This window comes from Impatiens glandulifera, chromosome 9 (genome assembly GCF_907164915.1).
Source record: "Impatiens glandulifera chromosome 9, dImpGla2.1, whole genome shotgun sequence".
In the NCBI taxonomy this organism is placed as follows: Eukaryota; Viridiplantae; Streptophyta; class Magnoliopsida; order Ericales; family Balsaminaceae; genus Impatiens; species Impatiens glandulifera.
The window spans coordinates 26,103,162-26,116,834 of NC_061870.1; the positions used below are offsets into that span (position 1 = coordinate 26,103,162).

General features: G+C 21.7%; 1 protein-coding gene across 1 annotated transcript; it reads left to right on the plus strand.

The window, feature by feature from the left end:
• The first annotated feature begins 8,893 nt into the window (after positions 1 to 8,893).
• Positions 8,894 to 10,956, plus strand: LOC124916096 (sugar transport protein 12-like). Its single transcript, XM_047456829.1, has 4 exons — positions 8,894 to 9,026; positions 9,119 to 9,441; positions 9,636 to 10,271; positions 10,474 to 10,956. Exons 1-4 carry the CDS (start codon positions 8,894 to 8,896, stop codon positions 10,954 to 10,956), a joined length of 1,575 nt encoding a protein of 524 aa, XP_047312785.1.
• The last annotated feature ends 2,717 nt before the right edge of the window (positions 10,957 to 13,673 follow it).

The window sequence follows — 13,673 nt, forward strand, 5'->3', positions numbered from 1 at the left end:
CATTTTTTTAAATGACTACGAAAACTCAAACTTATGATTTTATATATGTTCTAGCTTTGAGAGAGTTTATACTTGAAATGATGAGATTTTCAATAAAAATATCTTGATTGAAGGATGAAAGGACGAAGTAATTGTGGTGGATTGTTGTGTTAATATATTTAAATAAGTAATCATTCATCTACAAAACAAAATAATAAATACAATAAATAACAATAACAAAGTTATTATGCAGATGAATAAACAAATTGAGATCTATTAAATGACCAAGAAATTCACAAATAAATGAAACAAGTTAAAGTATATGAATAGTAATAGAATTGACGTAATTTTTTACACATAAGGATTAAAATAGATAAACATCTTATCATAAAATTTAATTAAATATGACAAATATAAACATGTCTAAATGTTTTGTTAATATCATATAATAAAATTGAAGTACACAAATTTAATAAGCATGTAGTTTGTAAAAACTCATTGCGGTGACACATGACTTACAAATATTGAGCAATAGCATCATCTTTAAAATCAAATATATCAAATGGAAGATTAATATTCAAAGTATATTGCAAGAAATAAATAAAAAAGAGGTGTCTTTTGTGAAAAAAATTATTACATTTAAAAAAAAATGTGCATTTCATACCCAAGATTTCAACACAAAATCCAATATCATATTTGGAAAAATATTCATTGATCAAAATAAGGTATCACATCAACCAATTACCACATAATATAAATAATACCTTATAATGTGGTGTGAAATGTAGATTTAGTATTAAATAATTAAAAAATAGTCCAACCTTCACAAGGAGGAGTAAATCATGCTGATCAGCACATTTTTTCTTTTATGAAAACAATGGAAGAAAAATGAAAGATTATACAAAATATTGATGGAGAAAACACAAATTTTAGATGAGAAATAAATCAAGAATTAGAATTTAAAATTAGAAAAATAATTCTAATGACATGTGAAACTCAAATGAAGGAAACAATTTGTGATATGAAAGAACAGAATAAAATCATATTTAGATTTGTATAGTTCAAACTATTTAAAGTTCAAAAAATCGAACAACCAAAATTATAAGTGAATTCGGTTAACATAGAGATTAGATCTTACTGTAGGTAGACCAAAACTTATATCGAATAAATGGATATTCACCCTGATCAATCCCAATCGAAAACATTAACAAATGATGAGTTATGTGAGAAGTTAAACGGTGAAAATGAAGTTAGAGAAACGAGCGAGCTCTACCCAAGAGAGAAATTTATTTAGCTTAATGATAAACAATCAATTTATATACTATAAGATTAGGGTTTTAGACTTTAGCAGCATTAAGATTTGGGTGCCCTAAGTGAAGTTTTTGTAGGCGTATAAATCTATTTTTTAATTAATAAAAATAAAATATATATTATTGTAATTTTAAAAATAATTTAATGGAGTTTATTAAATAATTGAAAAGTTTAAATATGAATAGTTAACAAATAAAAATGTACAATCCAACCTTCTACTAAATCAAATTTGGATGAAAAAGATACTAAATTAAACTAAATTTTTACTCAATTGAATTGAAGTCATCCGTCCAGCAATAAAAGTCATTTTTTTAATGATTTCTATATTCTTTTAAGAAGAATAAAAGTAGTTTAAATACAACAAAATTAAGAAAATATTATAAAAAATTAAAATTAAAATTCATAAAATATAATTGATTAATGAGAAGATATTAAAGAAATTATTATGATGATCTTCAATTTCATACAAAGTTGTCATCACAATCATTTTATTGAATATTGATGGTGATCTTTCTATATAAAGGGCTTGGACTACACATTTTTTTTTGCAAATTTGTAAGATTATCCTAACACACTATTTATTATTAGTTATATTCAATATACCAGAGACAAATGTAATATTCAACAATTATTAGATTAATAAGTCGCATGAGTGTACAATGACAAAATATATATATATATCTTTCCATATAGAGAAATTGTACTATAACTTATTTATGTATGTTTGTAGAAACAACATAACAGTATACTATTTTCTCGTAGTTATATTCAACACTTACATATATGACGTGTGTTGCGTTCTTTTTAATAAAAAAAATGACATTAAATTACAATTCGACGGATAATATTGATTGAGAATAACAAACTTTTTTTAAAAAAAATCAACTCAATCATACCTTATGGTGTTCTATAATAAGAAAAAAGATTGACAAGCGACACGACACGATCGACACAGTGGCACGATAGGCACATGCAGAAAGGCACGATCGGCACGGATGACACGATTTTGTCATGCGCCGTAAGTCATCAAATCGGTCTCGAAATCACCATTAATCAAAGGACCGCGATTAGCACAAGCGTTACGGCACGATCGACACGATAGGTACAGACGGCACGGCACGATCGGCACGGGCGACCCGGTATTGTCTTGCGTCGTTCATTAAGTGTTGTTAGTCTAGGGTTTCTTGTGTATTTGTAAGCGCCACTGGAATTTTTCCTCGATTGCGGTTTATCTGTAATCATCTCTTATGATTTTTACAATTATTTTATTTTATTACTCTGTTTCTGCCATTATGGGGAAGGGGAAGAACAAAAGTAATAAATCTAAAAAAGTCATGGAGTTTATGCTAGAAAGAATTAAGGAAGCAGCAATAAAAGAAATTAAAAGAATTGTTGAACAAGTTAGCAAATAACACAAATAACAACACAGAGTAAGCAATCTACTCTAACTACTGCTAAAAAAATTCATATAAAAAATAATGCAGGAAAACATGGGATAATAAATGAGTTTGGAAGATACGCTATAATGAAAAAAGTTAATATGTTTGGGCTTAAGAATCAGATTACAAAGTTCCTTATGCATATCAAAAGGGATAAATTGTCATTAATGAGGACACCATATTACAATTCAACTCAACATTTACTATCTTCAAGACTGGAATATGTTGAAAAAAGAAGAATATGAAGAAATTGTTCAATGGTCAGTTGCTACAATGAAGAAATTGATGAAGGCTCCCAAATCTAAGTCATTTATTATAATGAGCAACTCGACATGGAAAACTAATGAGGTCTGGAAGAAGAACAATGCAAAAAAAGTCAGAAGATCGTGCATATAAAGGAAAAATCTACTTGGTCAATACACAGACAAAAATAGAAGTACTAAATTCTCCATTTGAATTTAAATTGCCTATTGAAGTAAGGAAATTTGTATAAAGGAAGGGGAAAATTTAGTTGTGGAAAACTATATAGGGAAAAACAGAATATCTTTCTCAATAACTAAAGATGCATTGTTGAAGCAATGAGAAGGAAGAGGGCTGAAGAAGATTTCAGCAAATGTCCATGATCTATATTTCCTTAAACTCAAAAAAGAATCTAATCTGAAAAAATTCTAAAAAATTAGCATATATATATATATATATATGATCCAACTATATAAAGTTGGAAAAATGGTTTACAAAGGTTGAGTAACCAAAAAAAACTGCACAAATATGGTTTAAGCTTTGAAATATAAAATATATTAACAATTTTTTTATCTATATTAATTATTATAAAGCATAATATTTATTTTTATTATATATAATATATTAATTTTTTTTTATCTCTTTTAATATTAGAATATCAAATATAATATACTTTTATTATAAATAATATATTAATCATTTTTATTTCTTTTTATACTAAATTAATTATTATATCTTTATTATTAATTTTATTATATATAATATATTAACCCTTCTTTACCTCTTTCAATATTATATATAATATAATTTTATTATATATAATTAATTAAACTTTTTTTTATCTCTTTTCCTCTTTTTTATCATCAATTAGTAATATTATATATAATATACTTTTATTATATATAATTTATTAAACTTTTTTTTATCTCTTTTTCTCTATTTTTATCATCAATAATCAGTGTTATTCAATATATTCATCCATATTCATTCAATCAATATTATTCTATATATTCGTCCATATTCATTCAATATAAACATAAATTTCTTTTAATACATAAAAAGATGAACAATATTTACCTTACCAATCCAATAAGTTAACCAATAAAATAGTTTTTCTTTTCTTTGTTGCTGAACTTATTAAGGTAAAAAGAAATTAAAGTTTAATAAAAAACAAAAATAATAATTATTATAAAAGTAAAAATAAATTTTAATAGTGAAAAAAAATTGTGAAAACTAAAGAAGAAGAGATTAAGAGTAAAGAAATGGTATAGAATTAATGAAGAAAAGATGAAGAGTGGTGAATTAATGAAGAAAATATGAAGAGTTGTGAAGAGTGAGCTAAAAGAAATGGTGAATATGAAAAAGAAAATGAAAAAATAATGAAAGAATTGAAGAAGAGGCATGTATATTAGATTATATGAAGAAGATTAGATAGGTTAGGAATTAGGTTTTATTTTATGGATTATGGGCTTGGAAGAGAAAGAGGGAAAAGAATATATTATTTGAATTTTGAGTTTTAATATTAAATAAATAAAATATATATATTATATACTATAAGACTGAGCAAGTATAATATGAGCTCTTGAATATTAAACGGCCGGTTAAAGTCAAGCTAAAGTCGAGCTTTGACCTAGAGTAACTTGACTCATTTGCTCATGACTAAATATAATTTTAAATATTTATTTATTTCTTTCATATTTATTAATAATTTCTCTTTTCTCTTCATTAATAATTTATTTTTTATCCCTTCATTCTTAATTAATAATTTATTTATATTATTAATTTGTAAATATATATTTATGTATTTTTTTATTTAACTTAATTATTTATAAAAAAATATTAGAATAATAAGGGACAATAATAAATCAAATAATAAAATATATATTTTCAAATATATTATATAAATACAAAAATTCTTAATTTTTTTAATTAATATATATATATATATATATATATGCGTTAATCATTTATTTATTTATTTTTAAAATGAGATATAATAATAATATATATATATATATGCGTTAATCATTTATTTATTTATTTTTAAAATGAGATATAATAAGGAAAATAAGAATTTGTCTAAATTATAACAATACTAATATTCAAAATAAATATAACTTAAATCATAAACCATGAATTATTATTAATATTCAATGTAAATAAAAAAAACATTTGATGATAAGAGTCCCGATAATATATAACATTTTGCGTTAATTGATTAAGTTTATAATATATTTTTTATAAGAAAAGAAATATAAAATATAAAGTTTTATTATTTTTCTAAAAAAATTTCTCATTAGTCTCTTTTTATTTATATATATATATTAAGTTAACAAATTATAATTTTATATAATAATTAACAAAATATAATATTTATTTTTATTATTTTTATTTAATATATTAAATTATATACTTTAATATTTTAAATTTATTAACTAATATAATTAATATATAAATTAATATATAAAGGTATTATGGACTTGATGTATTTTTTTAAATATTTAATTTAAATATTATTAAATTAATTGAATTATTAAATACTTATTAGTATTATTTAATTTAAGATGTTTTTGTTTGTTAATTAATTTTTTTATCCTTTAATACTTAATTATTACGTATTTAAAATTCAATATTCAGATGTTAAATTCCAAATTAAAAAATAAAATAAATTTTATAAGAAATGATTTAAATGATTTAAATGGAGATTGAAATTGTTTTTGTTTATATTCGTACAAATTTTTAAATAAATGAAAATCTCAATAAAAATATTAATGGAATAATTTTGAATAAATTAAAGATCTGACTTGACTTCAACGACTACTACTATCTACTATACTATGTTAACCGTTACTATATATATTAATTAATTATAATATTTTTTTTCAATTGTAAAAATATGCCAACCAAAATAAAAATAAAAATTAATAAATATATTTTATTATAAGTCTATAAATTAATGATAGTGTATTAGTATCATTAGTTTATTTCTTTAATTATAAATTGTAATATTTTCTTTTTCTTTAATTATTTAATATTTATAAAAATATTTAGTAATTTTTTTCTCTTTTAAAATTATTAATATATATTATATATAATTTTCTTTTATAATTTTAAATGTATTATCAAATTATTTTTATTATTATTAATTTTATTTAAAATTAAGATCGACAAATTCTTAATTATTAAGATTATTTAACTTAAATCATAAAACAATAAATATAACTCAAATTATTAACAATTTTAAAATGAAGTTATTTAACCATAATTGAGTTTATAATACACTTTTTATAAGAAAATGAAATATAAAAAAAAAATCAAGAGAAAAAAAAAAGAAAAATAAATTAGTAGAGTTTGAATATATATATATATATATATTTATTGTTGGTTAATAATTTATTTATGTGTAAAATTTATTTATTTTTTATATTATTATTAATTTTACACATAAATAAATTATTAATTAACAATAAATAAATATATATATAGAATGAATTAAAAAATAATTAAGAATTTTATGTTTAATTTTTTATTTTTTTAAATATATATTTTAAAATATGCATATTTATGTATTTGTTATTTATTTTATTATTGTCCCTATTGTTACTCTAAAAATTATAGATAAATTATTAATGTAAATAAGGATAAATAAATATTTAAAATTATATTTACATGTAAATCTTTAGCTATTATTCAATTTTTTTTTATATAAATTTAATTGTTTTTTATATTTACATGTACTATGTTAATCACAAATTTAATTATATAGAAAAATATTATTTTTAATTATAAAAATATTTTATAAATTAATATATAAAAAATAATATTAATTTCAATTTTTATTTATTTTTAAAATCAAATTAATATTTCATATAAATTTTTTATTTATATTAAAATAAATTTAATTATGAATAATTTAAAATTTTATATATTTATAAATATAAAATGATTTTTTTTTTAATTTCAAGTTAAATAATCCATTAAAATATTTAAAATTTTATCACTCATTAATTATTCAATTTTTTATCTCTCATTAATTATTAATAATTTATCTCTTTTTAACTTTTTATTATAAACTTTTTACAAATTAATTTTAAAATTATTATTATATATATATAATATATATATAACTTTTTAAAATTTAAAATTTATTTTAAAATTATTTTTGTTATTATTAATTTTATTTAAAATTAAACATATACAAGACAAATTCTTAATTATTAAGATTATTAACCTCATATAATAAAATATTATATTGATAAAAAGAAAAAAGAAAAATATATATATATATTATTAATTTAATTTAATATAAGAGTTAAATATGATAATATAAAAGAAAATATATAATAGGATAAGTTAGTTAACGATAATTAATTAAGTTTATAATACATTTTATAAATATATATATATATATATATATATATATATATATATATATATATATATATATATATATATATATATATATATATATATATATATATATATATATATAACAAATGACAAAAAAAAAATTGAAACAGAGTTTAAATATATATATGTATTATTAATTTAATTTAATTATTTTTTCTATTATTACTAATTTTACAAATAAATAAATAAATAAATTATTAACAGAAATATATATATATATATAAGAGAAATAATGAATTAAAAAATAATTAAGAATTTTATGTTTAATTTTTATGATTGGATAATTAATATTTCATATAAAATAAATATTTATATTAAAATAAATTTAGTTATGAATAATTTAAATTTTTTAATATATTTATAAATATAAAATGAGTCTTTTTTTTGTTTTATAATTTAAAATTATTTCAAATGAAATTGAAATTATAACAATACTAATATTCAAAATAAATATAACTTAAACAATAAATTATTAATATTGAACGTAAATAAAAATAAAAGATAATTGATGATAAAATATAAAAGATAAAGTTCTATTATTTTTCTAATTTTTTCTTATTAGAAATATTATTATTATTTTTATTTATAATTCTTAAATTATAAATTGTCACTATTTTTAATTATTTAATATTTATAAAAATATTTAGTAATTTATCTCTCTTTAATATTTTTTTTATTAATTTTTTATAAATAACATTTTAAAATTATTAATATATATTATATATAACTTTTTTTTATAATTTTAAATGTATTATCAAATCATTTTTATTATTATTAATTTTATTTAAAATTAAGAGAGAAATTTTTAATTATTAAGATTATTCAATTTAAATTATAAAATAATAAATATAACTCAAATGATGAATTATTAAAATTTAAGTTGATAAAAAGAAAAAAAAATACTTATATAAGTGTAAAAGAAAATATATAATATATAACTTAAGAGTTTATAATACATTTCATTGAAAAAAAATTAAGAGAAAAAAAAAAAAAGAGAAAAGTAGAGTTTGAATATATATATATATATATATATTATTAATTTAATTTATTTATTTTTTATATTATTAATAATTTTATAAATAAATTATTAACCAACAATATATATAAATAGATGAGAGAAATAATAAATTAAAAAATAATTAAAAATTTTATGTTTAATTTTTTATTTTCTTAAATATATATTTTAAAATATGCATATTTATATATTTATTATTTAATTTATTATTTTCCCTGTTATTACTTTAAAAATTATATTTAAAAATTTATAAATATATGTTTACAAAATAAATTATTAATGAAAAAGTAAAAGTTAAATTATTAATAAAAGGAGGAGAGATAAATTATTAACGTAAATAAAAGAAAAATAAATATTTAAAATTATATTAAGTGGAATTAGCCATCCTTGTTTTACATTCACTTGCAGATATTTTCGCTCTCTTAGTCAAATTTTTTTTTTATAAATACTCGATTAAGTATCTTTCTTTTTCAATCTCTTACTATTTCTTCTTCTTGTAATGGCCGGTGGCGGCTTATCTAGCTCTGTGTCGAAAAAAGAATATAACGGTAACCTAACATGTTACGTTCTATTGACATGTTTGGTGACGGGTTTTGGTGGTATTATGTTCGGATATGATATCGGTATTTCTGGTAGGTCGATTATCTTATTAACTCTTTTGGATTTTGGATATGAAAATTTATATATGTATATAATTTATACTTGTTCTGATTTTGTTGTATAGGCGGAGTAACTTCAATGCCGGCATTCTTGGAGAAGTTTTTTCCGTCGGTATATCACCAAGAGGAGATGGTTCAGTCTAACAGCCAATACTGCAAGTTTAACAGTCAATCTCTAACCATGTTCACGTCGTCCCTTTACTTGGCTGCTCTCGTCGCATCTTTTGTTGCGGCTCGAGTCACCAAGTCGCTTGGACGTCGATGGTCCATGCTTCTTGGTGGTACTATTTTCTTATGTGGTGCGCTTCTTAACGCCGCTGCCATTCATGTGTCCATGCTTATATTGGGTCGTGTTCTCCTCGGTATTGGTGTTGGTTTCTCTATTCAGGTTAATAATTTTCTCATTTTTTTTATCTCATATATAATTTAGAGGGTAAAATTAAGTCAAAAAAAAAAAAAGAAAGATTTTATCCTAGACCTAATTAATAAAACTAAAACAAACCCAAAAAAGAGAAAGCTATTCAACATGTACCATTAATAATTTGAATTATTGTTTATTTGTTGTTAAAATTGCAAGTACAGTCTATACCATTATATGTATCTGAGATGGCACCATACAAGCACAGGGGAGCTCTTAATAGTATTTTCCAGTTATCAATAACAATCGGAATTCTAATAGCTAACCTAGTAAACTTCTTCTCGAGCAAATACATCAAAGGCGACAACGCTTGGCGTGTGAGTCTAGGCGGTGCGGCGGTGCCCGCTTTAATCATAACTTTATCGGGTTTCTTCGTATGCGAAACTCCAAATTCTCTCATCGAAAGAGAAGAATACGCCAAAGCCAGACAACAACTCCGACGTATTCGAGGTGTCTATGATGTCGATGCCGAGTTCGATGACCTGATGGCTGCCAGTTTAGTATCTAAGAGTATGACAGGCTCGCCCTGGGCGTCCCTTCTGAAGAGGAAATACCGACCGCAACTTGTGTTGGCGGTTTTGATTCCCATGTTTCAACAGCTGACCGGAATTAATGTCGTCATGTTCTACGCACCCGAGCTCTTTAGCTCGCTTGGTTCCGGGCAGAACGTCGCGCTCATGTCCGCAGTTGTTACTGGAATTGTCAATGTTGCCTCCACGTTCATCGCCGTTTTTGGTCTTGATAAGTTTGGAAGGAGACGTCTTTTCCAAGTCGGAGGAATCATCATGTTGATATTTCAGGTACTTATATGATGAGTTTGTTCGGATTTGAGTTAATACAATAAATATAATCTGATTATTAATTTTTGGTGGTTATGGTTATTGAAATAATCCAAAATCGAACAACAAGGCCTAGCTATGTGTTAATTAATTAATTAGTATTTTTAGCAAGTACCCAATAATAAAAATTGAATCTTTATCACATTCTGTGTACTTGTTGTAGGCATCAGTGGCGGGTTTGATTGGAGCAAAATTTGGATGGACTGGCGTTTCTGAAACGCCAATGACAAAATTATACTCCATAATTCTTCTAACATGTATCTGTTGTTTTGTGTCGGCGTTTGCGTTTTCGTGGGCTCCTTTGGGGTGGTTGGTGCCGAGTGAGATCTTTCCTCTTGAAATTCGATCGTCTGGTCAGGCCGTGGTGGCGGCGGTGAACATGCTCCTGACGTTTGCGGTGGCGCAGGCGTTTCTGACGTCTCTCTGCCATTTGAAGTATGGATTGTTCGCCATGTTTGCGGTCATTGTGTTGGTGATGACTCTGTTCGTGCAGTTCTTCGTCCCAGAAACGAAGGATATACCTATTGAAGAAACGTGGAAGCTATGGAGGAAGCATTGGTATTGGAAGAAATTTGTTCAAGAAGATCATCATCATGATCATGATCATCATAGAGCTGTTGATCACTTTGGAAGGTTTCCTAATTAAATTTATAAGTTTTTTTTTTTAAATTAAATTAGTAGTAATTAGATTTAAATTTCTGCATTTTTTTTTATTTCCTTCTTTCTTGTTAATTATTAGATTTTATCACTTTTTTTTAGTTTAGCTTTATTTAGGGGATTTTTTTTTATTAGTTTTCATTTTGAATTTGAATTTAAATTTTGGCCGTTTTTCACGTTTAATATTAGATTTTTAATAACTTTGATATAATCAAAGTAAGAAAGTTACAAGTTATATGCCTAAATATACTCTTGACTTTTATTTTTATTAATGAATATATATATATATTAAAGATAATAGAATTATAGGGTCATTGACAGTTTTATTCCTTCTGATTTTGTATCTATGAATAGGGTGTTAAAATGGTTTGCCCTCTTTTGATTGGAAGCCTAAATGTATTGTTTTTATTATTTAAATTTTTGAATATGTTCCAAGTAAATACAATTAAATAAATAATAATAATAATAATAATGAGATATGATCAATTATTTGAGTAAAATTAGTTTAGTAAGGAAAACTGAGCAAAAATTTTATGGCTAAGGGTAGGAATGAAATATTTATTTATATCTTATTTTTATTAATATTTTTTTCTCTTTTTTCTTTATTTATATATATTTTCTTTATTAATTTGTAATTATATATTTATATATTTGAATTAATGAATTAATTAATTAGTTTATATATTTTTAAGAATAATAACTAGAAAAGTTAATAAACCAATAAATATATATATATATATTACATTTAATAAATATATATATATATATATATATATATATATATATATATATATATATATATATATATATATATATATATATATATATATATATATATATATATATATATATATATATATATATATATATATAAGCGAGAATAAGAAGTTAAATTTAAAAATTATTATTTGTTTTTTAATCTAATTAATTATTTTATGTATTTTTAAAATAAGTAATAATAAGGAGAATGAATAAATATATAAATGTATATTTTTAAAATATAGATATTAAATTATATATTACTGCTATTTCTCTTTTATTTAAGTTTTTTTTTTCTTATTTCATTTTCATATAGGAATATAGGATGACTTGTTTTTCTTAATTGATGATTTATCTTTAATGTTTAGAGTTAAATAGAGAAGCAATGAGATTTTCATGAGCATAATTCTTTTTATTATTATTATGGAACACGTAAGATTGAGTTAGTTTAAAAAAAAAAAGTTAAATTCAGTCCTGTTTTATTAAAAAGAAAGCAACAAATATCATATTTGTAAGGTATAGACCTATAGTGATTAGTGTGAAGGTAAATAACGATTGATTTACCTATCGTTATAAGGTCTTTTTTTTACTAGTGAAGTGTTGAATATAACTATTGACAAATAATAAGTTGTTGTACAATTTCTTATATGGAAATATATATATTTTTTCATTGTACACTCATACGATTTATGGATATGATAATCGTTAAAAATTAAATTTGTCTCTTGTATATATAAAGTGTTGAATATAACTAATAACAAATGATGTGTTATAATATTTTTGGTATTTGTGAGTTCGTACTTGCATTTTTTTTGTAATTTATGGTTTATCTTTAATGTCTAGAGTTAGATAAAAAAAGACGTAAGATCTTCATTAGCTAGTATAATCTTTTTTGTTATTATAGAACACTATAAGGTATGATTGAGTTATTTTTTTTTTAAAGTTTGTTATTCTCAATCAATATTATCCGTCGAATTATAATTTAATATCAATTTTTTATTAAAAAGAACGCAACACATGTCATATTATATGTAAGTGTTAAATAAAATTATGGGAAAATAGTGTATTATGTTGTTTCTACAAACATAACAAAAAAAGTTATAGTAAAATCTCTATTATATATATTTTCATTGTAAACTCATGCGAATTATTAATCTAATAATTTTTTAATAATACATTTGTTTCTTGTATAAAAAAATGTGGAATATAACTAATGATAAATAGTGTAGTGTGTTATGATAATTTTATAAATTTGTAGAAGAAATGTGCAGTCCAATCCTTTTATATAGAAAGATCACCATCAATATTCACTAAAATGATGGTTATTTGACAATCAATTTGTGATGACTACTTTGTACAAAATTTTTGTAACTCCCATCCTACTACTTTCTTTAATATCTTCTCGTTGATCAATTATATTTTATGAATTTTAATATTGATTTTTTATAATGTTTTTTTAATTTTGTTGTATTTAAACTACTTTTATTCCTTGTAAAATAATATATAAATCATTTAAAATAAATTGACTCTTATAGTTGGACGGGAGACTTCAATTCAATTGAGTAAAAATTTGGTAAACCAATCAAATACATTTAGTTTATTTTAGTTTCTTTTTCATAAAAAAAAAATTGATTTAATAGAATGTACGTTGGTTTGTTCATTTTTATTTGTTAACTATTCATATTTAAAATTTTCAATTATTTAATAAACTACACTAAACTATTTTTAAAATTACAATAATATATATTTTTATTTTTATTAATTAAAAAATAATTTATATAATAAAATAAAAAACTTCGCTTAGGACACTAAAATCTTAGCGCCGCTTCAGTCTAAAACCCTAATCTTTTTGTATATAAATTGATTTTTATCATTAAGCTAAATAAATTTATATTGCGTAGAACTCGCTCGCCTCTCCAACTCTTTTATTTTCATCGTTTAACTTCT